Source organism: Anoplopoma fimbria, chromosome 12, assembly GCF_027596085.1.
Source record: "Anoplopoma fimbria isolate UVic2021 breed Golden Eagle Sablefish chromosome 12, Afim_UVic_2022, whole genome shotgun sequence".
Taxonomy (NCBI): Eukaryota; Metazoa; Chordata; class Actinopteri; order Perciformes; family Anoplopomatidae; genus Anoplopoma; species Anoplopoma fimbria.
The window spans coordinates 13,359,406-13,386,395 of NC_072460.1; the positions used below are offsets into that span (position 1 = coordinate 13,359,406).

At 39.9% G+C, this 26,990-nt stretch overlaps 2 protein-coding genes across 5 annotated transcripts in view; one reads left to right on the plus strand and one right to left on the minus strand.

Annotated features, from left to right (window-relative positions):
- The window catches only part of fmnl3 (formin-like 3), a 33,748-nt gene extending 28,414 nt beyond the window's left edge, over positions 1 to 5,334 (plus strand). For 2 of the 4 annotated variants that reach the window (XM_054608866.1, XM_054608869.1), the window contains 2 exons: positions 1,156 to 1,278; positions 3,907 to 5,334. In XM_054608866.1, coding sequence (XP_054464841.1) covers positions 1,156 to 1,247 — 92 coding nt within the window. In that variant the 3' untranslated portion in view covers positions 1,248 to 1,278; positions 3,907 to 5,334. Of the gene's footprint in view, positions 1 to 1,155; positions 1,279 to 1,778; positions 1,823 to 3,906 lie in introns of all 4 variants that reach the window. The other 2 variants (XM_054608867.1, XM_054608868.1) reach the window with 2 other exon arrangements.
- Positions 5,335 to 5,569: 235 nt separating this feature from the next.
- lrp1ab (low density lipoprotein receptor-related protein 1Ab) overlaps positions 5,570 to 26,990 on the minus strand; it is an 83,249-nt gene continuing 61,828 nt past the window's right edge. Inside the window, exons 45-89 of the mRNA XM_054608865.1 lie at positions 26,462 to 26,587; positions 26,239 to 26,367; positions 25,786 to 25,905; positions 25,513 to 25,626; positions 25,226 to 25,375; positions 25,014 to 25,136; positions 24,784 to 24,900; positions 24,523 to 24,651; positions 24,255 to 24,380; positions 23,974 to 24,114; positions 23,633 to 23,820; positions 22,477 to 22,660; positions 22,297 to 22,382; positions 22,066 to 22,185; positions 21,756 to 21,943; positions 21,401 to 21,606; positions 19,218 to 19,406; positions 18,740 to 18,888; positions 18,390 to 18,483; positions 18,127 to 18,243; positions 17,864 to 17,983; positions 17,631 to 17,753; positions 17,411 to 17,536; positions 17,162 to 17,278; positions 16,330 to 16,436; positions 16,079 to 16,211; positions 15,837 to 15,959; positions 15,603 to 15,725; positions 15,364 to 15,501; positions 15,098 to 15,235; positions 14,846 to 14,965; positions 14,455 to 14,717; positions 14,166 to 14,344; positions 13,963 to 14,069; positions 13,667 to 13,786; positions 13,360 to 13,536; positions 13,095 to 13,235; positions 12,771 to 12,944; positions 11,968 to 12,129; positions 11,464 to 11,635; positions 11,125 to 11,226; positions 8,927 to 9,000; positions 8,752 to 8,845; positions 7,784 to 7,928; positions 5,570 to 7,398 (exon numbers count right to left, since the gene is read on the minus strand). Coding sequence (XP_054464840.1) covers positions 7,261 to 7,398; positions 7,784 to 7,928; positions 8,752 to 8,845; positions 8,927 to 9,000; positions 11,125 to 11,226; positions 11,464 to 11,635; positions 11,968 to 12,129; positions 12,771 to 12,944; positions 13,095 to 13,235; positions 13,360 to 13,536; positions 13,667 to 13,786; positions 13,963 to 14,069; positions 14,166 to 14,344; positions 14,455 to 14,717; positions 14,846 to 14,965; positions 15,098 to 15,235; positions 15,364 to 15,501; positions 15,603 to 15,725; positions 15,837 to 15,959; positions 16,079 to 16,211; positions 16,330 to 16,436; positions 17,162 to 17,278; positions 17,411 to 17,536; positions 17,631 to 17,753; positions 17,864 to 17,983; positions 18,127 to 18,243; positions 18,390 to 18,483; positions 18,740 to 18,888; positions 19,218 to 19,406; positions 21,401 to 21,606; positions 21,756 to 21,943; positions 22,066 to 22,185; positions 22,297 to 22,382; positions 22,477 to 22,660; positions 23,633 to 23,820; positions 23,974 to 24,114; positions 24,255 to 24,380; positions 24,523 to 24,651; positions 24,784 to 24,900; positions 25,014 to 25,136; positions 25,226 to 25,375; positions 25,513 to 25,626; positions 25,786 to 25,905; positions 26,239 to 26,367; positions 26,462 to 26,587 — 6,212 coding nt within the window. The 3' untranslated portion in view covers positions 5,570 to 7,260. The remainder of the gene's footprint in view (positions 7,399 to 7,783; positions 7,929 to 8,751; positions 8,846 to 8,926; positions 9,001 to 11,124; positions 11,227 to 11,463; positions 11,636 to 11,967; positions 12,130 to 12,770; positions 12,945 to 13,094; positions 13,236 to 13,359; positions 13,537 to 13,666; positions 13,787 to 13,962; positions 14,070 to 14,165; positions 14,345 to 14,454; positions 14,718 to 14,845; positions 14,966 to 15,097; positions 15,236 to 15,363; positions 15,502 to 15,602; positions 15,726 to 15,836; positions 15,960 to 16,078; positions 16,212 to 16,329; positions 16,437 to 17,161; positions 17,279 to 17,410; positions 17,537 to 17,630; positions 17,754 to 17,863; positions 17,984 to 18,126; positions 18,244 to 18,389; positions 18,484 to 18,739; positions 18,889 to 19,217; positions 19,407 to 21,400; positions 21,607 to 21,755; positions 21,944 to 22,065; positions 22,186 to 22,296; positions 22,383 to 22,476; positions 22,661 to 23,632; positions 23,821 to 23,973; positions 24,115 to 24,254; positions 24,381 to 24,522; positions 24,652 to 24,783; positions 24,901 to 25,013; positions 25,137 to 25,225; positions 25,376 to 25,512; positions 25,627 to 25,785; positions 25,906 to 26,238; positions 26,368 to 26,461; positions 26,588 to 26,990) is intronic.

Here is a 26,990-nt window from a genome sequence, read left to right on the forward strand (position 1 = left end):
CCTGTAGCCCCGGTCCTCCCAGGTCGAGGATGACTGTGGTCATTCACTGCTCAGCTCCTTTGAAGTGCACCTTGTGCTACGTAGTCCAGACACCACCACATCTGGAGCACAGCACGTAGCAGCACAGCAGCCTCTAGTTTTTCCATGACGTGATGTCTAGTTAGAAATGCACTGCACTAAAGCTGTTGAGCTTCTATATGAAGATAAGTAGACAGGAAGTTTGACTCCTAATGTACAGTAAATTAAGTAAATATTATTTTATTTTCAGGGTCCTTCTTCAAAGCCACTCTGTGTAGATTATTTTATGCGATTATAGTATTTTTCAAAGTATTCTTATACGGCTTTTGTTTTAAAGTTCCACATAAAGGGGCTTTAATAGAAGAAACAAAAAATCAGTATCTACAGCCTCAGGATAGCACATAAGCTAACCAATGTTTTTGTCATGATTATTAATCAGTGCTTAAAATGTAAATAATATAAATGTTTAATTAAGTAATCAATAATGCTTCTATGCCACTACTATCAGAGCTGTTAACAGCGTATTGTGCAATTGATGCTTTTCCAAGGTATAAAAAATGTGTTCTAATCCCATAAAGCTTTACTTTAAGGCCCCATATTTAGCATTCATAAGCAGTATACAACCATTTAATAAATTGTTCATAACACACTTAAATATAGATGCATATCGCTATAAGGAATTATTTTTTCGTTGGTTAATGTGTAGCATTTCACGGCAATCAATCTTCTCCTATGAAGACACATTTTATAAAAATTCCGCTTAATTTCTACTGTATAAACGATTAATTTGTTTATACAACAACCTCCATGTATGGGTGCCCACTGGATGAGTTAGTTATAGTTTTGGACAAATACATTAAGAATATATCGGCTTCCAACTACATCATAGTGTGTTATTAACCCTTTATTAAACGTGTATGTAGTGCAAAATAAGGTCAAATGTTGCTGCTAATTCAGTTAATTCCTTTTCACATAAAGGTTTGCCACCATAGATCCGTGCTGCATACAGTACAGAAATAGCACAGTTTCGTTACAGTCTCATGACAGAAATTTGAAGGTGGTCCAGTGTTGTTTTCCCCCCAGGAGGACAGTGTCTCAGGTGTGACATGTTTTCTCTCCCTCACCCTCCTCCCCCAGTACTGAAGAGCGTGCCCTTCACAGCCCGCACTGCTAAACGCGGCTCACGGTTCTTCTGTGAAGCCAACCTCTGTGACGACGCCAACTGCTAGCCCCTCCCCCCTAATGCCAAGGTTATTCAAGGTGTCTCTCATACGCCTCCTGACCGCACTGTGCATGCAGCATGATCCCCTGTCACCCCACCCAAACCCCACCAACTACTATGAACTAACTTGGGCCGTCATTTGGTTGTTTGTGTTCTACTTCAGAGGATTCCTATCTGGTGATAGGAGTCAGCCAAACCTCTTTGCCTGGCGTAGATCTCCATGGAAAAATAAAAAGTTGTACAGTGTGTCAACATATTTCTTTGTGTGTGAAAAATATGTTGACTCACTCACAGTACAATCAGCCATGACTGTGATTACATTATCACCATGCATGACACTTGTAAAAGGCTGTGCATTATTACGACATATTTCTTTCATGAAGCTGAATTGAACAATCATAACATGAAGAGGTTTGGCTAATCTACTGGTTTGATCATCGATGCCGTGTTCCATGAAACTAACTTATTGGTGTTGGTTTTCCTGCTAACATGTGACTCTTCTTTCCTCAACCACCACTGTTCATTCTACCCCCTCCAGCTGAAAAGAAGATTAATGACAGTATTTCCCACTCCTAAGAGAGGGTAAGGAAGGTAGCCTGGCTGAAACCTGGCCCGCTTGGCCCTCCGGCTCCTGTGTGCTGCTACAGTGATGTCAGCTGCTTCAGCTAGTGCTTTGGATGCAAAATTTAAAAATCAAAGAGGCTTCACAGCAAGGAGATTTTTGTTTACAACACACTAGTTAGAAAACCAGTTACTGAAGATTAATCAAGAAGCGAACTTACAGAAATACAGTATCACTTGCCCCAACCGCTAGCAAATAAAACATTAATTCACTTATTTAATTTCCCACCAAGTCTTTGCATCAGAGACGATGCAACCTTTGTGCTATCTTAAGAGCGTCATTGTTCAGTTTAAATGCATAACTATACCATTGAGAGCCTCATCATCATCATCATCATCATCATCATCATCCCCTCCTATTATGTGTTGCATGTTGTCCAATGTTCATTTACCTCTCACCTGTCAACAACGTCCGCCATGTTTTGTCTTTGCTAACTGTCATCTGCAGTGTGCTGAACAGCTATTTGGTCAACAGGCTCTAGAAAAAACTGTCAGTCAGATATAAATTACATTCTTTACAGAGCTGAGAGGTTTTCTGTTACTTTAGGCACAGCCAGCTGGATTGTTGTTTTTTGTAGAGCTTGTTGACCATTATACTGTAATTGTAATGACTACTTTTATTTTTACTGCTGCGTTACTAGTATTACAATGTTGCAATAACTACATTACCAAAACCTTGAATTTCACTGTTTTGTGTATCTTTACTACTAGTTGAAATGCAAGGTTATGGCAATGTGTCATTCAGTGTTCAGTCTGTATTGTTAATGCCGTAATTGCCATTTTGATATTTCTTATACGCAGTAAACAAAGTAACTGCAGAAGTTATTGCAGATATTATATAATTATTTGACTAAAATATACACATGTAAACTCAATTGCCGGTATATAGGGTACACCTAACTATAACTAATGCAGTCTAATGCAGCAGTCCTGAAATAATTCCTACCTTCATGAAGGTTATAAGTTTCATTTTTTGTTGATTCAACAATTCAATTCAATTTTGTAGGATGTTGTTTGTGGCGCTGTTGAGCTGTATGTTTTTATGACTTTTTTTTAACATACTTTGTTATGACTGTTCCAAGACATTTGAATATACATACTACATACATAATATAGTTTGACTTCTTTATTGTTCTTTATGACATACTATGCTATGACTTTTTATGACATACTATGCTATGACTTTTTATGACACACTATACTTTGACTTTTTTTGACAAACTATACTATGACTTTGAATGACATACTATACTTTGACCTTTTTAAGGGGTTTTATGACATACTGTACTGACTTTTTAAAGACTTCACATTATACTGTGACTTTTTATTACGTACTATACTTCAAACTCTTTTATGACTTTTTTAAGTAGTTTTATTACATACTATACTTCAAACTCTTTTATGACTTTTTTAAGTAGTTTTATTACATACTATACTCTGACTTTTTAAAGACTTCTTCACATTATACTTTGACTTTTTATGACATACTATACTATGACTTTACTATTACTTTTTTCATGGCAATCTTTGTTATGACTTTTTGTGATATCTTTCATGACACACTATTTTATGACTTTTTATATTTTTTTCCTGCTATATTGACTTTTTTATGTATGCTTCTATGACACTCTACTCTGCCTTTTTTATTACAAACTTTATTATGACTTTTTAAAAAAAACATTAAGTTCATTCTTATAGCTCCACCATCTGGCCAAATTGCACCACATTTAACACTCCACATCATTTGGTCATTGTTAATACACCTGCCTAGTATGAAGGATGAAAGATTCTTGAAATATGAGAAGGACATACCCACAGACAGACATAGAATTATTGGGTAGATGTGGTTATTAGGTGTACCACTAAACCGGTAACTGAGTGCATTTGCACTACATATATGGCTAAACACACTCTTAGCTCTGTTTAAGACAAAATTGCTTAAATTTAAGTCAAGTAGTAGCAAGTTAGCTTATTGACCTCCGGGTCCTCTAACATGTGTGTCCCCCATCCCCGTCTCTGACCCCTCTCTCCATACCTACTCACAGATCTCCGAAACCAGCCTTTCCTGCGAGCTGATGCGTTGATCCGGAGCGGTTGGAAAAGACCCTAAACCACTTATTGGTCACTTATACTCCCCTCCCCACTATAACCCCCCACCCTGTGTCCCGATGGTCTATCTCAACCCTGAGGCTGCAGATCACAAAGACTGAAAGGAGGGACAGGACAGAGCCCTTGTTATAGCTGGGTAATTTATTTATTTATGGAGGACCTTTACAGCCACTTTAAGTGAGCAGGCAACATTACAGAAGCACAATGGGTTACTCCTGTCTCACTGCAAACACAAGACTTTCCCTGCCCTGTTGCCACGGAGAACCAGGAGGGCAACTACATAACAGGTGAGGTGAGTTGAGAACTGACGGACCACAAAGCAGGAGGAACTTTGTTTTCGCTAACAAAGCGGCTGCCAACATGTGGATCTTATTCCCAAGACCGTTAATTTCCTCAGATTATGCAGTCGTAGCAGGACTTAGACTGGAAGTCAGCCAAGGGAAGATGCCAACTCTGCTGCTGGGATGATTGTCCTGAAGAAAAATGCAAAACATTCCTACAAATAACAGAGAAGTTTAATATTATAATGAAACATTTGGGGACTGTTTCCAAAAACCAATCAAGACTAAATATTGACTATTTAGATTTCAATCACATTTTCAATAAGGAAAACCATCAATTCTGCTGGTTCTTTTGGACAAGCTAGTCAAACCAAAATGTCTCCAATGCCTCATGTTTTGCTTAAGAAGTGCCTTTTTTTTGTGTAAACAGTGTTATTTCTCTTGAAGCAGCCATAATTTGTTCATTTACAGCTTTCATTTGTTTTTTCGAAGATTGTATTTTGTATTGCCTTGTTTTATAACATTAGTCTTATAATACTGACGACAATATGCAGATGTTTATATTTCCAGCTTTAAAGTCATACAACAACTAGACGGTAAGGGGAATGATGCTTTTACGATTACTCTTTAATTTACCTCTGGTTCATCAGTGTCTTAAAGCTAATTATGATTTGTATTTCTTTGTGCCTTGTCCAAGTAATTCTTAAAAACTGAATCAATGCCTTGACAACACTTTCTGTCATTTGGGAAGTGACAAATGTATGAAGAAGATTCCAAATGGACTGCTGATTAAGGGCCCTGGTGATGTTAACCTGCTATTGATGTGGTGGTGGATGAAGGATGGTTCTATTCCTACGAGGTCTTATGTTTTAAAATTTTATTCAATCTCCTCTGTTTTAATAGAGATGCAATTTCGCCGAACAGCTGTTGAGGAATCCATCTTTACACTACTTAATTTGGCTCAACATTGTATGAGACACTATTCTTTAAGTGGAAATTTATATTACTGTACATTCAAATCAAGAAATTTACTTTTTAGAAGAAATTGTCCATGATATTGACACTTCCTGTTTAATAAATAAGATGAATAATGTAACTGCAAGACCAAAGACTGTCCTTACACTTCAGAAGTATGAAAACAAAGGCTGCTCTTTCTTTGATGAAGCAACATTCAAAACAAGTGATTACTACATGTTCATGTTTTATTTCTTAATTTTTTCCAAAGGAAACTTGATGTTCACTTCAGATGTACTCCAGTCAGACATAATGAGTGATTGCTTTTTCTCTCAGTCTCTCCAAATGACGGACAGAGCCACCATACATTTCTACTATAAAAATCCATTTAATTTCTTATATCAAAAAGAAATAGAATCATAATAAAACAATCAGAACCACAAATATCCATGTGGGTTTTTGCCACCAAAAGAAATTCTCCAACTGAAAAATGATTGTTCTAATTTACATGGTCAGGTGAAAATCTAACAGAGCAGGATGTAACATTAAAAAAATAGTGATGAATACTGTTAACAAGTGAGGGGCAAAGCCAGATAGTTTCCTCTAAGTTGGGTGTGTGAGAGCACCATGCAGAGTGTTTTATCAGGAATGGAAGGTCAGCTCAGTTAAAAGCAACGTGGTGAGCAGTGAGACACAGAGGGCAACACTTTAAGACTAAAAACCAGTTTGACGGACAGACAGATGGTTAGCGTTAGCAGCATGGCAAAGGAATTAAAGGAATGCTTATCAGGGAGCGGATCAGTCCCCTTCCTGGGAATACACTTAACAATGAGCATTAACCTAAATTACACATCCATGTAATTGCATACAATTAAACAAAACAAAAAAAACACACCAAAAAATACCAATCTCTCACAGAAGTACGTACCATCACACGTCTCCCCGGCCTTTCCTGAAAGTACATTTACAATCAAAAGACAAGGAACAGAAGCCAAATGCAGATTGTTTTTTTTTTCCAGTGATGACCGGAAATTCACAGAAGCTTGCTGTCCCTTTAGTAAAATAACTTTCTAGAACAGTTTCAAAGCAATATCCGACTCCTGTCCAGAGTGTCCTGCAGTAGATTAAACCAAGGCCACAGATATCCATCCCAGACGTTTCATCCTGGAATGTGGACTTTGTTACAATCATCTTCATCCAGCACACTCGTACACTGCTATTGACTCAGTCATTGCTGACACGAATAATGTCAATTATACAATGACTTAAAAAAACCAAAAAACTTTAAAAAGTACAGACTGCTATTTGTTACTGATGTTTGTATTCCTGGGTATATTTTCAAGACACTTTGTTAATAGGTTTATATATATGCAAATATATATATAACTTTAGTCTGTGCAAGGAGGTAAAAGACAATCACTTGAATGTAGTTCTTTGAGACAACAGAACAAACACCGTCTGGGATGCGGAGTCCTCCATATGTACTCTCCCAGCCTCGGTCTCCCTCTAGACCTCGAGCAGCGAACGTACATGTACACATGAGAAAGACTGTGCCGAACCAGCATCCAGGAAGCATTCAGAGTGAGCACTGACACCTCTCTCTTTCATGAACAACAAAGACTTGGCAACTTTTACTAAGGTGGAACAATAATGTTTTTTTTCTCCCCTATACAATTCATACAAAAATAAAAAATTCAAATTGTTCCACTGCCATTTGTAGCTCTCTATCTTTTACATTTGCACAGAGGTAGTGGCTATATGCGTGAGAGGGGAGGGAGAGTTGTGAGGAGGAGGTGAGCAAAATTAAAAAGAACTGAATAAATGTCTATAAAATGGTTCCTTTTCGTCACCAGAGAATTTTTTTTTTGTCAAAGAACAAAATATAATACTGCAATCACTTAAAAAAGTAGTCCTTCATTTTATACATTTTATACAGTGTTCTCGTTTTTTTTTGTTGCTTTTCTTTTCAATTGGTAAAGGCAAAAGATGAGAGCTCATTGGCCCAGCTCCGGGTTGGGCGGGGCAATGTTGGCAGAGTTCACTCCATGCCAAGCTCTACGCCAGCGGGTCACTCATGTCCTCGTCGCCCTGGGAGAGAAGCTCCTTCTTTTCGTCTGTGCTGGCCAGAGAGTTGCGGCTGTTGTGGGCGCCCATGTACAGGGTAGCATACACTGGGTTGGTGAAGTTGGTCGGCTGCAAAGCAAATAAATATGACATGGTGACTCATAGGGCAAGAGAAAGGCAGAGATCCGTTACATGTGATGATGGCATTTACTGCATTTTGTGCTCATTTAAAATCAAGAAAAAACATTTTGTCACATAAAGTGGTCAGCTCATCCAAATAATTCCAACCAACCATTTTCTCTCTTACCACTAGAACCCTAGGATAGTTTTGGTTTGTTATTTAGGTTGTTATGTCCTATAGTGTTATTAATGTATATAGTGTACTGGCCTGCTCCTGGACATTATTTTAGGTGGCAGAAGTTTCTGTATAGCTATTTAGCACTGGGAGTAAGTAAGAAGAGATGTTTTCTGAGAAAAGATTGTTTATATAAAAAAACCCTTTTATGTGTGCTACCTTGTCTGGGTCCAAGGCATAGTCTGAATCCAGGAGCTCCCCAGCGTCATCGTCAGGGTCTCCTTCGTAGATCTTATAGGCAGGGTTCCCAATCTCAACATTCATGGCTCCATTTGTCATACGGTGGTGCTGGAAGCCCTTTGCACTGCGGACAGATAAAGATAAACAAACTGATAAACCACCAAAGCAATTAACCAGAAGATCATGACTTATATTTTGAGATAAACCTTAAATTTGAAAATCGCAGATGCTTGAAAAATATCACAACGTTGCATAAACCAATGTAATGACTCCTCAGCAACGTACAATTCACACAATCAAGACAACATGTATCAACGGTTGTCGAATGAGTTTTTGACAAAAGCTCATTTGATCAAACCCAGAGAATATACGGCAGCATGTCTAGTGTGGAGAATGCTGGATTTTCACATTGCAAGCACATCAACATTTTTCATAGATGCACAGTTGTATATTTTCGTATTCAAGCACATAGCTTAGGCCTAACAGTTACACATGTAAACAAGGGAAGGTATGGAGTTGCAAGACGGACATAACAGTTTGACTGTTTGTGCATCACCAGCAAAGCTACTTCAGCTAAGAGTCAATATGTCCCTGTGTTGCTGGTTGGGAAACCCAGTGGTATGCAAACAGGAGATTGCAGGCAATTGCAAACAGATTTCTACAATGACCAACAGAGTGGACAAATGGATTGACAAACAGATTGGCCAATCAGACTGGATATAAGGGAAGGGAGGGGACAGAAGTTGTGGGTCAACAGGTGAATTATGTAACCCTATGAAGTTACCGCGAGGACTGAGAACGAGATTTGCCCGGCCATAGAGACCTGGGAAACAGGAAATAGATAGTTATCAAGAGGTAAGAGAGAAAGAGAAGCGAGATAGCAGATAGTTTGAGGACCAGATGAAAAAATGAAGTCTGGATCAAAAGTCTCTGAAACCAGTACTCACCCACGCATTCTCCTCTTGTACCACAAGATGGCACCAACGACCAGAAGGGCAAGTAACAGCAGGAGCAGCACTGGGATGACGATGGAGGCAGAGCCTGCAAGTGAGCAAATAATGTGAGCAAATAGGACCAAAGTGCATGTTTTACCAACAAGATTCTCTGAACTGTGTGACCTACTTCCACTGGAAGAAGAAGAATCCATAGTAGCTGCTGCAATTTCACATCTGTATCCCGTCCATCCCACAGGACACCTGGACACACACAATGAAACAGAGTTACAAAGTGTTCGAGTTATTTCATGCTTCCTCTCTTGCCCCAGAAATCTTTTTTTGTTTGTTATTCTGTATAATTGATAATAATATAGTCAGGGAGAGGAAGACAGTGTGATGTCTCTTCAACAATAGAAGCATCTGTTAATCATTTGTTATTTCCATTCAGTCAAATCGCAGTGCATTGTCATGAATAGCATATGTGTTCTTGACTTAGTGTCAAGTGTTTTGTGCGGTCATGAACCTTGACCTTTAACCATCAAATTCTAATCACTTAGTGTGTCAGAATTTGAGTAAAGACAAAACGTAAACATAATGCGTCCGGCAAAGGCTTTCACCACCAAAGATGTCTGAAAATATCAGAGTATGATTTAAAAATGTCAGTATAGAATGCCATAAAAAAAGTAATAAAAATGCAAGTAAAAATGCATTGTATAGTATGTAAAAAAATAAAAAAATGAATAGTATAGTATTTCATAAAAAAGTAATAGTATAGTATGTCATAAAAAAAGTAATAAAAAATATCACAGTATAGTATGTCATGAAAAAGTCAAAGTATAGTAGGGCATAAAAATAGTATTGTACGTTATAAATATGTCATAAAAAGCGTCATAGTATAGTATTCCCTTAACATTTCATATAATAGTATGTCACAGTATAGTATGTCATGAAAAAGTCATAACAAATGTCAGTATAGTATGTTATAAAGAATCCCTTAAAATTACATAGTATGGGGATGTCATAAAAAAGTAAAAAAAATAAAAAATAAAAAAAATCACAATATAAAGAGTTAAGAATGTCATAAAAATACCTTTAAAACGTCATAGTATAGTGGGTCATAAAAAAGTAATAAAACAATGTCATAGTTTAGTTTGTCATAAAAAAGCAATAAAGTCATAGTATAATATCTCATGATTTTCTAGTTTAATATGTCATTAAAAAGTCCAAAGAATTGTAATAGTATAGTATGTCATAATTTTTTTTTTAAAAAGGCTTAGTATAGTTTGTCATTAAAAAGTCATAAAAAAAAAAAATCTTAGTATACTATGCCATAATATTTCAGTATTGTATGTCATTAAAAGGAAAAGTATATTATGTAATAAAAAAAACATTAAAATTTCAATAAAAATAAAAAAATCATACAAAATGCCATAGTATAATTCATTGTCATTGTATACTATGTCATGAAAAATCATAAAAAAATGATTGGTAAAGTATGTTAAGGCACATGATAGTAAGCCATAAAAAAAAGACAATTTTATTTTAAAGTATTTAAAGTAAGTAAAATGTTATATAAGAGTTTGTCATTAAAATAAACATAAGTATTTCATAAAAGGTGGTAAACAACGCTATATTATAGTATTTCATTAAAAAGTCAAAGAATTTCATAGTATAGTATGCAATAACAAAGTCTTATTTTTTTTCCTTGTATAGCATGTCAATAAAATGTCTTAGTAGGTTATGTAGTAAAAAAGTAATACAAAATGTCACATTATAATATGCAATAAAAACGTAATTGTGTATTATGGCATAAAAAAGAAATGTCATAGTATATTTTGTATAAAAAATAAAAAATGTTATAGTATAGGATGTCAGAAAAAGCCACACTATATTACGCCATAAAAGAATAGTGTAGTATGTCATGAAAAAGTATTTGTATAGCATGCCATAAAAATCCCATAGTATAGTATGTAATAAAAAGTCATAGTAGATTATGCCATAAAAAATAATAAATAAACATCATAATGTAGTATGTCGTAAAAAAGTCATTGTATAATATGCAATAAATAAGTCTTAAAAAAGTCTTGTATGTCATAAAGAAATCCTAGAATAGTATGCCATAGAAAAAGTCAAAGCATAGTATGCCATAGAAAAAGCCATAGCATAGTAAGAAAAAAAAAGAAAAGTGTAGTATGTCAAAGAAATGCGTTACTAGTAGAAACGATTTGTGTGCATTCAGGGTCTGAGCAGTGATGTCCGTTTCTACACTGCGGTTAGAATAATCTGTACATAGTAAAAATGGGAATAGGCATGTGTATTTGAGTTTGAAGACAGAGAAAGTGTATTGGTGTTTGGGGTTGGGAAGGGTGTGGTGTCATATCTTACTTGCACTGAGGCAGCAGGTTCCGAGTGTCAACTGAACATTGTCCATTTGAGCAGTAGTCCAAACAGGAATAGCAGCTGGGTTGGGTCTGACCGTTGGGGCAGCTAAACACACACAAACACAATAATTTAAAAAAATATTATTAATTTGAATAATATCCCCTCAGAGTCCTGATATAGCAGCCTTAAATCTCACGGTGTCAGAATCAAACATGGCACATTAATTCATGTGTGGCCTTGCCAACCTGGTACTGAGCAGTCCAAAATAAAAATGTACAAATATTTTCAAAGTCTAACTTATTTTGTGCAGGTTTTGTTGCACGTTGTCATCAGTGTACCCACCTGCAGGAAACCTCGCCTGAGGATGACGTCAAACACTTGCCCGTTCCACAGAATAGACATTTGTCCACCTCACATTGGTGTCCAATGTACTGAGTGGGGCACAAACAGATTTTGGTGCCGTTGGATGTTTGTAAGCAGGTTCCACTGTTGTGACAGAACCCTTCACAATTAGCTGAGGACGGGAAAGAAAACATGTGATAAGTGCAAAGAACTTAACTGCCATAGATTCAAATGTTGATCCATAGGGTTGTATTATCAGAGGGGCTGTTTTCTTCCCCGAAAAACAATTAAAGATAACATTTTAAAAGTTAAAGATAATTTTGTGACAAAATACGCCACTTTAGACTTTTCATTTGTCGTAAATTAAAACATAAAGTAAAGCAATGAAACACATATTTTTACATAAAGTACGACAGAAGAATAAATATCTAAGAAGCTTAGAATCCATACAGATCCAGACTCCTTAAAGACAATGTAGCAACATCTGACAGTGCTGCCACTTACTGTACTGGCACTGGTCTCCCTTGTACTCTGGCAGACAGCTGCAGGTTGGCTGGTTGCCCATGTTGACCGAGCAGTTGCCTTCATTCAGGCAGTAGTCCTGACAAGTTTGGCGGTTACAGTTGGGCCCCGTGAAGCCTTTTGGGCATCTGCAGGTTGGGGCACCTGGGGACACAAGACATGAATTTGAAGTTCAAAAAATTGTGAGACAAATATGAATGTGTATTGTGGTTTTATTCAGAGTCTGCAGCTATGTATCTCAGTTAATTGATGTAGAATGTAATGTTTTTGCCCAATTTTAGTTGACTGTTACTAGAAGTTTACACAGATTTTACACATTAAAGAATAAAGGCAGATCTAGCCTTGAAGACAGTTGGTGATATTTGGAAATCACCTGCTGGGATTGTTGTTACTAATGAATACTCCAGAGAGCTTTCACAGACATCAAAAGGATGGGTGGAAATCGTACTAATGATTTTCAGACCAACTGAAATATGTTTGCTTGGCTGCCATCAGTGGCATAAACTACTTGCCAAAAAAAAAAGATAATTTCACATCAAAGTTGCCATAGATTGTTTATTTCACTTAATAATTTGCTAGTTAGAAACATTTTCCCAAAAAAGGAAAAGTGGCTATTTAATAACATCAAGACAGATTACAGTATTCCCACTCATGTTGGTTTAACAAAGTTAATACAAAGGCCATTCAACTTTTTGAATTCTACATAAAAATACCCACCTGAGACTGAATAATACTTATTACTTCTTGCTTTACTGTCAAATAAGGAAAAGCAATCACATGTGTACCTGTATGAGAAGCAGTGCATGTGCCTCCGTTCTTGCAGTAGTCCCTGCACTGGTTGATCTCACATCTCTCTCCGGTGTAGCTGGGCTGGCAGCGACACTTGGCCACCTGACGGGCGTTGAGGAAGCAGCTCCCGCCGTTCTGACACTGGATATCGCAGGGCCCTGAGGGGGGAGCTGTAGGGGGGCGGAGGATTCCATGATGAACCAACATTTAGTGTGCCATATCTGATTGTAAAGCCACCCGGATTAAAAAGATCCAGGAGTTCTATCATGCCAAAATAGGGCTGTTGCTCTACTGCTCAGATATTATGAATGCAGACTTACAGAATGGTGACTGGGTGGGGCTCGGTCTCTCCACACATGTGCCGTTGTCTGCCATGTAGTTGTTGGGGCAGGTACACACCGGTCCACTGGGGCTGAGCAGACACAGCCACTCACACTTCTTCCTGTCACACGGGTTAGTCACTGGTGGAGACAAACAAGACATCCAGTGAGAAAAACTGCATAAAATGTATACAACTTAAATATATTGTGTATCTTACGACTTTCAGGAAATAATGAAATAAATACATAGAAAAAGCAAACTCACTCTCTGGCTGCTTGTAACGGTGGTAGAGGACTATGTCAGTCGCATGGTTGATGCCTGTGGTGAGATTCTCCATGGGGCCTTTGCCAAACTTGTTGACCCGGAAGACAACATTATTGATATAGGTGACCCCGTATATGTAGTCCTCAAAGATATCTATGCTGTATGGATGGAGCAGGTCTAAGAAATAAAAGGGGAATAAGAGATAATGGATTAAAAAAGAGAAAAAACCAGCAAGCAACTGATTATACCAGATTTCCGAACTTTCATGTTTCTCCCAGTTTTGATGTGAGGAAAGAAACAACTCAACTGTTTTTGATGCCAGAGACAGAAATGACAGGATCAGAGCCATCCAGACGAACACTACCAATCACTGACAGCTTAGCATCTGCCCAGTAAAGACGCTCGTTGAAATAGTCCACAGCCAAACCTGTAGAGACAGAATGGAAGAGCCTTGATGATAAAGACATGGCAACCTATAAAGTAAAAAAGGCATCCAACTGTGGATGTGGAGCAGGAAATTGCTGAGAAATAACATGCATGCTTTCCTTTCCTTGGACAAATCAGGGTTATCATATAATCATATAATGCTAACGTAGTACTGACCGGTGGGCCACTGGATGTTCTCATGAACTAGAGTTTGTCTCAGAGTGCCGTCCATGGCAGCAGTCTCAATTTTTGGGTGGTTTCCCCAGTCTGCCCAATACATGGTTCTGAAGGGAAACACAGAGATGAAACACACTCATAGAAATGATATGTGTTATAAGTGTTGCCCTGAAGCCACCGTCAAAAAGTTCCCTCTCCCTTACCCTCTCTGTGGATCCACTACGATAGCATAAGGCTCGTCTATCATTCCAGAGACGAGGGTCTTGCAATGCTGGCCTGACATCTGAGCCACTTCGATTACATCTCGACCAGAGTCGGTCCAGTACAGGTTACCAGCCACCCAGTCCACTGCTATACCCCGAGGCATCTTCAGTTCTTTGATCTGGATACAGGAAGAGAGTCAGTCATTGCACGCCAATATGATTGTGTCTGATGTGTTTGTGATGGTATGACGGAGAGTTTGTGCATCTGCACACATTTGACCAGTATTACCTGCAAGTTGGTGATCCGGCCCTCACTCGAAGAAGATGATGATGATGTGGACGCTCCTGGAAGTTCATAAGAGGAGATGCGGCCCGTGTGCCAGTTGGTCCAGAAGATGCGGTTGGTCTTGACATGCAGGTCCATCGCATCAATACGTACGCTGGCATCGCCTTGGAAGGTCTGCTCATAGCGCCAGTTAGGCATGCCAGGGTCCAGGCTGCGGATTTCATTGTCGTCGGCAATGTAGAGAATCTGTCGACTGCTGTTCATGTCTGGAAGGAAAAGAGAAAAAGTCACAAGGATGGCCTTTGAAACTAAAATGAACAATTATTAGGAGCACTTTAAAAAGAATCATAAAAGGATAATCAGTGTATAAAACAGATGAAGTTTTGGTTCTCACTGTCAGCCTTGCAGGTTTCACTGATCCTGGTGAAGTACTTGTGGCAGCTGCATTTGTAGGAGCCTTTGGTGTTGTTGCAGACATGGGAACACACCCCGAACTGCAGACACTCATTCTTATCTGAATAAAGGAGAGCCAAATAGAAAGTAATATTAATAAGGAAAATACCACTCCCCAGCTCCTCACCTCTGAGCATTTATATATTTTAGGTGAGTTATTAATGGTCAGGTGCAGTGTGTTGTGCATGTGTACCTCCACAGGTGTGGTGTCCTAACTTCTGGAAGCCTGGTTTGCAGGAGCAGAAAGAGTCGGTGCCGTTGGTGACACAGTGGGCCTCGTCTCCATCACCACACTGAGTCCTGTTACTCCTGCAGTCATTTAGTTTGGTGTCTGGACACAAAAAAGTCAAACATGAGTCGGTGGATTTTAAAATCTAGGTGATTCTGCTGATGTCTGACATTTGAAACATCAACTCCGTGATAAGCTGTAATATAGAAATCTGTTTTGACATGAAGCACCTGTCTTGCAGTTGATCTCATCAGAGCCATAATCTTCACAATCATTAAAGAAGTTACAGCGCAGAGTGGAGCTGATGCATCTGCCGTTGGCACACAGGAACTCATCCTTCTCACACGTGGGAACAGCTGGAGGGGTCTCTGTAGACATAAATGACGCACACACACACGTCAGCAATCTCTTTAATCAAAGTCGAAGTAGGAGGGGAATTTACAAAGATTTGAATGCCTCCTCAATTTACCGCAGTTCAGTTCATCCGAGTTGTCGCCGCAATTATTGACACCATCACAACTCTTTGACACTTGCAGACATACACGGTCGTTTTGGCAGCGGAAAGCTCTGGTGGGAGGACATTGGAACCTCCCTAAAAGCCGAACAGAAACAGGACAAAAGTTAGAGGATAAAACATAGGTCAGGACAAAAGATGACAAAAGATAGACATGCACATGGTGTGATTCAGAAAGGCTGCACTCACTGCACACTTCTGGATTCTCATCAGAGTTATCCCCACAGTCGTCCTCCCCGTCACACTTCCAAGCGAGGGGTTTACACAAAGTGTTGTTACACTGGAACTCATCCTGAGGGCAGTTTCCCCTAGCTGAGGAAAACAAAAAAAATTTTTTTTACTACTTCAAGGCCACAATTAGAATAGTAGGTCAAATTCACAATAAGTAATAGAAGTCAAAACAGCATTTATAGACACAAGCGTGCACTTACCAGCACTGCCACAGTTCAACTCATCGCTGCCGTCCATGCAGTCAGGGTCGACGTCACACTGCCAGCGGATGGGGATGCAGTGTCCATTCTTACACTGGAACTGGTCGTTGTCACACTTAAGGTCACAGCCATTCTGAAGAAACATCATAGCCCGCAGGATCAGCTTTTATACTTAACAGAGATAATTAAATTTTCTTTTTGGGTCAATACAAGATATTATTTTAAAGATGCCCAAATATTAAGTTTCTGACCTCATCAGATCCATCAGCACAGTCATGGTCTCCATCGCACTTCCACCTCCCAGCAATACAGCGGCCATTGGTGCAGGCAAACTCACTTTCAGAACATTGTCGAGGCACTACAGAAGAAGGCAGGGTGACAAGGTCAGTAACTTTACACATAAACACCCTTAACAGTGAGGTATGGCTGTTTTAGTCTTCACCACAAAACACAGGACAAAGGTTGACACAACCACAGAGGAGGACTGTAGATGCAGCAGGAGGTGATGTGAGAGAATGAAAGGAGCTCAATACGTCTAAATTCTATTTTTATATAACATATTTAATTTGATTGTTTTATTTATGTTTCCATGTTACATTTGTGGTAATAAGAAAAATTTGCTTTAAACATAAAGTTTTATGCAGTTGCATCTAGTGACAAATTGGATATAGAACAGAAATATAGCAAAAATAATCTACAGTATTTAGAGCTCAGTTTGCAGACTTTCACAGGTGGGTGGGGATCACAGCTGGACAGTAGCATGAGAGTGGAGACAGTGTGGAGTAGAAGACACAGCAGAGGGGTGACATATGAAGGTGGAGTAACTTACCTCTGGCTCATGCCAACAGGACAGTATGAAATGAAACAAATATCATATGAGGTGAGATGCAGTCGAAATGACAGAGAATGGATGTTATTGTAAACAAGTGACTTAGTATGCAGAGTTAACAGGTTAAAGGTCCAAAGTGAGGATGCTTCCAGTGGACCAGGCATGAGTGTAAGTGTGACTGGACAAGGTGAGATTAGAGATGCTGACAGTACACGGTATAAAGGCGTTGTCCCAAAGCGTAAAGTGAAACCTACTGCACTTGTCTTCATCAGAGTTGTCCCCACAGTCGTTGTCGTAGTCACACTGCCAGCGGCCTGGTACGCAGCGGTTGTTCTTACATCTGAACTGGTACGGCTCACATGTCCTCTCAGCTGTACAAAACACAGAAGGTTTTAGTATCAATCAAATAAAAATGGAAAGAAACTAAATCAGATTTGAAAACATCAGTGGCAGAAATGCGGCTTCAGTGTATCTTAATTTTAAAAAAGAGATGATATTCTTACCACACTCCTCTTTTGGTTCATCTGACGCGTCGCCACAGTCGTCCTCGCCGTCACACTTCCAGCGAGCGGGGATGCAGCGTCCAGAGTCTTTGCATCGGAACTCGTCTACACCACAAGTCATCTGGGCTGGAGAGAGAAACATTTTTGGGGGCGGTTACATTTGAGAGCTGATTACGATGACTCAGGGTAAACAAAACGCTAATTAAAATGGGAGTCTTACTGCAGTTGGCGGGCTCATCAGATCCATCCACGCAGTCATTGTCGCGGTCACACACCCAGACACGAGGTATGCAGCGTTTGGTGATGGCACACTGGAACTGGGTGGGCGCACACGTGACCTCAGCTGTTGGAGGGAATGACAGATGATAGTTACTTTGTGAAATTAAGCATCAAAGTGAAGAATAGCATATCAAAGCTGGCACTGTATTAGATATGATGTAACTGAAAACTCACGGCAGTCCTTCTCATCCTCTCCTTCTCCGCAGTTGTCCTGGCCGTTACAGCGGAAGATGCCCGGGATGCAGCGGCTTGGGTGGGAACATTTGAACTGACTGGGTAGGCAAACGTGAATATCTGCGGGGCAGTTACACAAGCAGACAAACAAAGACACAAGCAACAGATTTGAGCAATAAAGTGATGATGGTAGTATCCAACAAAAAATAGACAGGCCAGGATGCAGATTATAAAATGTGTAAAAAAATAATTTGGGGAAATACCGCAGTTGGCCTCGTCTGAGTTGTCCTGGCAGTCATTGTCTCCATCACAGATGTAGGCAGGGTTGGTGCAGATGCCAGTGCCACACTGAAACTGCCCTGGCCTGCATTTGAACTCAGCTGTCATGAAAAAAATGTTTTGTCAGCATCCCATTTTTCAATACTTCTCCCTGCAGATATTTATTTAAAAATGATTTACACACCTACACCTACATTCAGCAATGTGACACACTATAGTCTCCTAATGATCTTTCTCAAACACTTACGGCAGTCTGCTGGCTCATCCGACCGGTCACCGCAGTCATCCTCCGTGTCACATTTCCACCAGAAAGGAATGCACTTGTCGTTCTTGCATACAAACTACAGCAGGAAGAGCGAAATTAATCACAGTGATGAAAGGGCATAACACCAGAGCTCCTCTGCTTCAACAGGGCTGACGCGGCAGGAGCTAGCTGCTGTAGCACTGGGCAGCCAGCCAGCTATCAATAGACTATCAGCAGGTGTAGCAGATCATCAAACAAGACACAGCGAGACATGAAGATATGAAAATCCACTTATGAACTGTAGTCATTCAGTCATATTCACATTGATGAATATGTTTAAACTGCCTCCTTACCTGGCTGGCTGTACAGTTGGACATGCAAGTGCGCTTATCATTTGCCAGGTAGAAGTTGGTGGGACAGGCACACTTGTAGCCTCCTCCAGGAGAGAGGAGACAGAGGTTACTGCAACCACCGTTGTCTGTCTGGCACGGGTGGTTCAGCACTGGGGAAAAAGACGGAAAGATGGGAAATTATTAAACTTTGACTCCACCGATACGTATTGCAGCACAAGACTGAGGTTTTATGATATTTGGATCAAAGTAGGGAACATAATAATTATGTGTTTGAGAGTGTGTGCATGTCTTTGCATCTTTGTATTCATTAATACATACAATTAATTCCTACACCGTAAACGATTTCACACTTTTTCAAATCATCTTTCTTGGACTAGACGTTTAGTTGGTAGATATTATCTTGAAACAGAGACAGGTAAAAGTCTGTTGGCCTTTTATTAGGAAATTGGAAATGATATGATCAAAAAGCAGCTTTTACCCTCGGGCTGGCGGTAGGGATGGTAAATATGGATGTCCATGGGCCGATGCAAGGTGCTTATCAGGGTGGTTTTGTTGGTACCCAGAGACTTATGAGCCCTGTTGATGGACTTTGTCTCCCAGTCAGTCCAGTAGATGTGCTCCTCAAACAGAGTCATTGCAAAGATGTGGGGGATGTCTTGGCTGAGAACTGAGAAGCAACAGACAAACATTGAATCAAATTGTTAATGAGTTGTTTGGTACAGTAAATCTGTCATACTGAAGGATTCCCACTGATTCATTTTTATAACTAATTAGTGCAGTTCTGTGACCAAAAAAATCTTTTCCTGATTTGTTCATATTTCTTTGCTTAAAAATGCTCATCAATAGTAAACACTATGTTCTCCCAAAAAGAGAAACATGTGGTGTGCATACAACTACACTATACTAATGTCTAATCAAGTAAATATACATATATATTCATAATACATGTCTGATATTTCCATTTCACTCTAGAAATTCAATATCCAATGTGAAAGAAAAAAAGAAGAGGAAGACAATGCTGTGATTTCAGCAATTAAACGTTTCTTATTCTTGCAGCTGTATCTTAAAGAGAAACTGTTTGGACAATCTTGTACTATTAATGTAAAACAGAGGCAGGGTGGGGTGCACAGATACAGTGGCTTTATCTGTGTGTTAGGTAATGGTTTCTACGCCTCATTAGGCTTTACACTCTTATTGCCCCTTTTCTGCACCCACATCTTTTCTTTCCATGTGTTTGCTCTCAGTATTTGAGGCTCGTGCGTTATGGAAACACACTATTAGTTTCTGTTGTAAAACTCAGCAATCCAGAAACATCACACATGCATGGATTGGCACACGCAAGAAGACACAAATGAAGGATACATGGAACAAGTTCAGAAACCTTGTCATTAGGTGAACATGGTTTCAGTATTGATTACAACATGTGAAGTGCTTTAAACAACAAAAATGTTGTTATAATGTGATGGAAGTATCAGGTGGAACTTTGATATTAGTCAGATTAGCATGAAGTTCCCATTGGTCAATCCTTATCTGAAACTCAAACAGGCCAAGTCTTGTTTTGCAAACACACACAAGGCCACACTGGTGTTTGTATATCAAAGGACGGGTTAATAACTCCCTGGACAAACTGCTGGTGAACTAACACCACAAGCCAATACAAGACTCCCTGATGTTCCATCATGAATTGTAATTTTGTATAAATAGTAGTTTTCCCTCCAAAATGGTTAAATCGGTGCAGTTTTCCTGTTGGAACATTGCATTGAATGAAATATGCAGCATGTCCAGAATTTGAAGAGCACACATAGCACAATATCCTCCCACAAGTCAAAATTTACATGTATGTACATTATTCATTCAAGGACTGATGGGAAGCCACAGCCATCTATGTGTGTTGAGCAGAGCTCAGTGAATAAAACAATACACCCGACTGGGCTCCAGAATTCTTCTGCATGCCTGGTTGGCTGACAATATCAACTATTGTAGTGAGGGTGTTAAGCAACTGAGCGCTATGCAGACGTCATCCATACTGGAGGCCTCACTGGTCAAAACAAAAAGGGCTTCTGTACCATGGGCCTTCGCTGCATGCTTCCAGCCCAGCAGGGAACCATCTGACCTGCCTGCATATGGTTGGTGGCTCCAAAACAAGTATGTGAACGTATGCATGACTATTTAACAAGAGGAAACTTGTTCAGACAGATCACAAGCCCATAAGCCTGGCACAATACAAATTGTAGCCATAACAAACGCTAATAGGCTGAATATTCAATTTTGCACTTCCTTGTTTCACTTCCAATTTCTGGACTTAAAAGTGGACTTAAAAAAAACAAAACAATTTAAAGCTTCCTAGTTGCCTACCAGCTTTCTTTTAAAGACTAAATCAATAAATGCATCAACAATGGTGCCTTATTATTTCAAGTTGAAGATGCATCTATGTGGCATTCAACAGTTTCCTGCTTTGATAACTTTTCATTTTTTTTACGTTTTACTTACTAAAAACTACTCATACTTATCTTAATTTTTCACAGACAAAAATGTTGACCAAAACATGAAACTGGAGACCTAACATGTTCAAAACCAGTGAGAAAAGCGTGACCCACCAGTCAAGTTGCTCCAAGTTGTAAGAGAAGGGTATCGATGTCTGAATGGGAAATGGTCTGTTACCTGTGTGCCTGTTGGTGCCATCAAGGCTGGCAAACTCAATGTAGTCCTCTCTGGCATCGGCCCAGTATATACGGTCGTTTATGAAGTCCAGGGTTAGTCCATTGGGCCACGTGATCTTATCCTCGACGATGACACTTCTGTTGGTGCCGTCCATCCCAATTCTCCCAATATGAGGGTTGTCTCCCCAGTCAGACCAATACAGGTACCTAATCAGCAGGGGATAAAGATAGTTTTAGAGTTACAGTATGGTGACTCAAAAGGAAATTTACCTTTAATTTCAAAAATAGCTCAGCAGTCACCATGACCAGATGAGAATGTTTTTAATAGCCTGTGAAACTCAAGCTGTGCTCCTCACCCAAAGCGGACATCCACAGCCACAGCACGAGGTTCCCTCAGGCCATTGTTGACAAGCACAGTCCGATAGGCCCCATTGAGTTTTGACACCTCGATGGTGTCGCGGCCTTTGTCACACCAGTACAAGTTCCCGCCAACCCAATCCACTGCCAAGCCATCTGGGTTACTCAGGGAGGTCCGATGCAAAACCTGCAGCGTCAGTAGATCACAGGGTTAGACAGAAATGTTCCAGTCAAGGGATTCACACAACTTTCATAAAAAGGAGTAAATACGATTGTTAATGTCTCTGCTGGTCTGATTTTCTCACTGACCTCTATGTTGCTGCCGTTCATAAGCATGCGTCGGATCATGCTGCCCTGAGTGGTCACGTCTGTCCAGTAGATCATCTGCTCTGCATAGTGGAAGTCCAATGCCACTGCATTATTCAGACCCTGAGGCAGAGGTAGGTACAGTTTTAACAGGTGAATTAACAAGAGTGCAAACAATAAGAGATTAACCTTGTAGTGTATCAGAAGGTCAAACTGAGATAAAGTGTGTCTCACCTGTTTTATAAGTGTGTAGTTGGATCCATCCAGATTGAGTTTTCTCAGGTAGTATCGGTTAGCGAAGATCAAGTAGGGCTCCTCTTCTACAAACAAATACCAGACAGTAGACATTTAAGTCAGGGTCGACTTGGATATAAGCAACCAGCAAAATCCAAAACACACACAAGCATGGCTTACCCGACGTGGACTTGCAGATGGTGGGGTCATTGGGGCTGAGTTCAAAGCCATCCACGCAGAGACAGTGGAAGCTGCCGTGTGTGTTGATGCAGCGCTGAGAACAGGGGTAGGTGGTTGTGCACTCGTCTATATCCACACATGTCTTCCCATCACGCTTAAGCTGGAAACCGGGATGACACCTGCACTGAAGGGGCCAAGAGCACAGGAGATATGTCCAAATCTCATCGCCTGCAGGTTCTGGCAATATTCACTTTTAGTCTGGACCAACTAGAAGGGCCTGCCACTGCCTGACATAAAACTTCTGTCAGTCAACCTGATACATGTGTTGTTCCTTTCACCAAAAGCCAATTCCTATGTGGAGATACAAACATCTCAAACATTTTCCTGTCAGGAAATCCAGTTGCTTCTGTCAGATAAGCTGCATAAATAGCTATGATTCTCATTTGCAAAATACTCTTGCAACAGAGAGCTTGGGTAAAAAATAAGCTGACATAAAATGTGCAAAAACATGTATTCATTACTAGTCATAATCAGCTTTAACTGTCTCTACTCATAAGCACTTCTGTGTTTTAAAATAACTCAAACACTCACTCTCACACTTCCAAATCCTACTCCTTTGCCATTATGTGGGAATTTGCAGGATACTAAGCATTATGTACTGTGCACTATGTACAAAGGAAGTCACACACACAGGCAATTCTGTGATGGTGAAGCTATGTACAATTAAATGTTGTCCAAACATTGAATACTGACACTTTGAACAGCAAAAAAGTGAAACCTTTGAGTTTTTACAAATCATTCCTTATCATTTTAAAATTAAGCTCTGAACACACCCTCAACTTCACAGACGAGAGTTCACACAGAGTTCAAGCTGTTCTAATAATGACCTCCTACTTCTAGGACGACAGCCAAACCATGTTTTTTACATAACTGCATGCCTGAATCGAGTGGTTCCCAACCTTGATACTTCAGTTCCTGTCTAACTCACTATTAATAGTATGCACCCAATTTGTCTGTGATGTAACTGTGTGCCTATTAGACATATAATGTCTTGGACAATCAACTCAGTGAGTTCCCAAAGTAATGTGATTTGGTTTAGGGGCTCTTGAAAGATTTGGAAATAAAAAGCAAATGAACAAACAATAAGACGATTTACCTTGAAGCCAATCTTGAGGTCATCGCAGAGCTGCGAGCAGCCACTCAGCTTGCTGTTGAGACACTCGTTGATGAAGCAGTTGAGTTCATCAGAGCCGTCACCACAGTCATCATTGCGGTCACACAGCAGAGTCTCATTCAAACACTTCCCATTACGACACATGAAGGCTGACTCATTACACGTCCTCTCTGAAATCATAGACAAATGGAAGGTTACATTAGTGTCACTTTGAAACAGGATGTGGCATTTCTGAACAAGAAGTTTATGATATCACTCATAGTCTTTTACATTGGGAAAAGTAAAAATTATGAACATATTTACAAAAAAGTTATCATTTCTACCTGAGTCAGTGCAGCGGGGGTTCTTGGGAGCTTCGTCAGAGCCATCCTGACAGTCAAACTCTCCATCACACTCCCATTTCTTCTGGTTGAGGCAGCGGCCGTTGGCACAGCGGAACTCATCTGGACCACATGTTGGGTATTCTACACAACAACAAGAGTATGTTTATCATTAACACAAAAAATACACATCATTATCACAAAAAATATATATTTTGGGGGGTTGAATTTTTTATCTTTCTGTCCTGCATTTCTCTTCCAGGATCATAATCACACACACTCACCACATTCTGGAGATTCATCTGAGCCATCAGAACAATCGATGTCATGATCGCACACAAAGTGCTTGGGGATACACTGTCTGTTCTGGCACACAAACTCATTCTCATCACAAGTGTTGTTGGTGTACACTGGAAGTGGAAAAGAACACACTTTGGTTAATGGCCATGAAACTGTATTGGCAGAGTTTCTGATCATTTTTTTTTGTTATTCAATCACAACACAAAGTGGACAGATTATTCCATGGAGGTATTTAGTAACTGTCCCACTCACTGCAGCCAGCCTTGACACTCTCATCAGCTCCATCAGGACAGTCTTTGTCTCCATCACACTTCCAGCGTTGAGGCACACACATGTGGGAGCCGGGACACTGGAAAGCCTCAGGACTGCATGTCTTGGATTCTGTGACGACAATTATGTAAAAGTTATATGATGATGTAACATCAGGAAATCTTACCCATTCAGGCAAATGACTCCACTGGGCATGGGAGGAGGTACTTTTAAATTTTTGTGAGTAATTAATATGTCACTTACTGCATTTCTGGTCCTCATCAGAACCATCTCCACAGTCATCAGAGCCGTCACACACCCAGTGGCTGGAAATGCAGCGATGGTTCCCACATTCAAACTGGGTGGATGTACAAAATTTGTCTGCAAAGGAAGGACAAATTATCTAATTTACACTGCACACGTTTTTCTATGAGCAGTGGGAAGCCAAAAGAAAAAAGGCTGTTTTTCTTAGTATAATTTGTGTTTTCACTGACCACAGTGTGTCTCATCAGCTCCGTTCTCACAGTCATTCTCCTTATCACAGGTCCAGCTTATAGGAATGCAGCGACCACTGGGACAAGCAAAGAAGTTGACTGGACATTTGAGCTTCCTTTTATCTGCAAGACCACAGAAAAACAAAGAATGTAAAATCTCTTACAATTTAAGAAAGGCAGGAGCATTTTAGAGGGGAAACAAAGCATCCAACCTGGGCAGTTTCTCTCATCTGAAAAGTCTCCGCAGTCATTGTTTCTGTCACACACCCATGAGGACAGATAACACAGAGTAGTTTTCTCACAGCTCTGGAAGGACACTCCTTTCACTCCCAGGCGGAAGAAACGGGAGCAATCGGTGGGTTCTGATGATAATGGAAAAAGCTTTTAAAAACTAACGTTAAAAGATATCTTAACTAATCCATTAAGATCATTTTCCACAATGTAATCTCAGTTTTCCCCTTTAATAATCTTGTTAAAATAATTTTGGTAGATTACTTACGGCAGTTCATTTCATCACTAGCATCCTCACAATTGACCACCTGGTCACAGCGGCTGAAGTTGGAAATACAGCTTCCATCTTTACACTGGAACTCTCCCACTTTGCACAAGGTCACTGCAGGAGGCAATTTGATCAAGTAAGCAAAAACATTGCAGGGCTGTGTGGACATAACAGTCAAACTTATCGCAAAATCTGATACCAGACCGACATCCATCAAAACACCAATGATTTTTCATTCAGCTGCAGCTATAAAAGTTTACATAAATTGCTTACTGTTGCAGGGCAGTTCATCTGAGTGGTCACCACAGTCATCCGTGCCATCACACCAGAACTGGTGGCCAATACAGCGGCCGTTCATGCAGCGCCTGTAGCCTTTCTTACAAATTCGATTGGCTGCGGAGGAACAGCAGATGATTAGAGTTAGCTCAAGTCAAGAGTCATTTAAAAAACATGTGCTTCGTACTCTGTATCAAATTCCCCCCTTCCTCTCCCTTCAGCTCAAAAAATGTATTTCTCTCCTAAGCAGTAATTTCCTCCTTGGCTATTCATATTTGCCCTCCTCTACACACTAACATAATCATCTTATCATCATTTATTTTATTCTTGCACTCATTCCTAATTGCTTTGATTAAAACCATCAGCTAATTATCTGAAAATGATAAAAATATAAATGATGACCTGTGACAGCTCATTGTTCATCACTTAATAGTCCCATAAAAAACTCACCACAATAGGACTGCTTCTCATCAGACTTGTCCTTGCAGTGAGCCATTCCATCACAGGTCAGGCTGTAGTTGATGCAGTCGCCGTTTCCACACTCAAAGTCATCAACACTTCCACATGACACATTCAGTGCTGGTGAGGTAGAAACATTTGAATTCAGCAACATTCAACCTTTTAATCAAAAGGTGGGAAATTTATCCTAAAATGATTGAAGTCTTTCTCTTACAAGAGCAGGTGTTGTCGTCCAGGAGTTGTCTGTCTCCGCGGCAACTGCAGTTAACCCGTCCATCGGATGTGGGCAGACACAGGTCTTGGCAACCTCCGTTATTTGATCGGCAAGGAGAAAACTCACCTGCGATTGGTATAACACAGGAGGGTTAGTTAGAGTGTTATTTCCTTGTGGATAACATATTAGCAGAAAGCTCAACACAATTTAATATATATAATGAAATGCAGTTAGTATATTCTGGCACAAAGAAACTTTTGCAATAACTTTTAGCTTGGCCATAGTTACAGTCTATGAAAGTAGGTTGTACAAGATAAAAAGACTACTCTACAGTCATGCTAGTGGCATGTTAAGGCTAAATGCTAACATCAACATGGCAACATGCTCGTAATTGCAATACCAACAGGCTGGTGTTTTGCATGTATGAAGTTTACCATGTCCGCCAACGTACTGTAGCTTGTTAACATGCTAGAATTTGCTAAGTACAAAAAGTACAGCCAAGGCTGATGGGAGTAGTTTTGCTGGTATT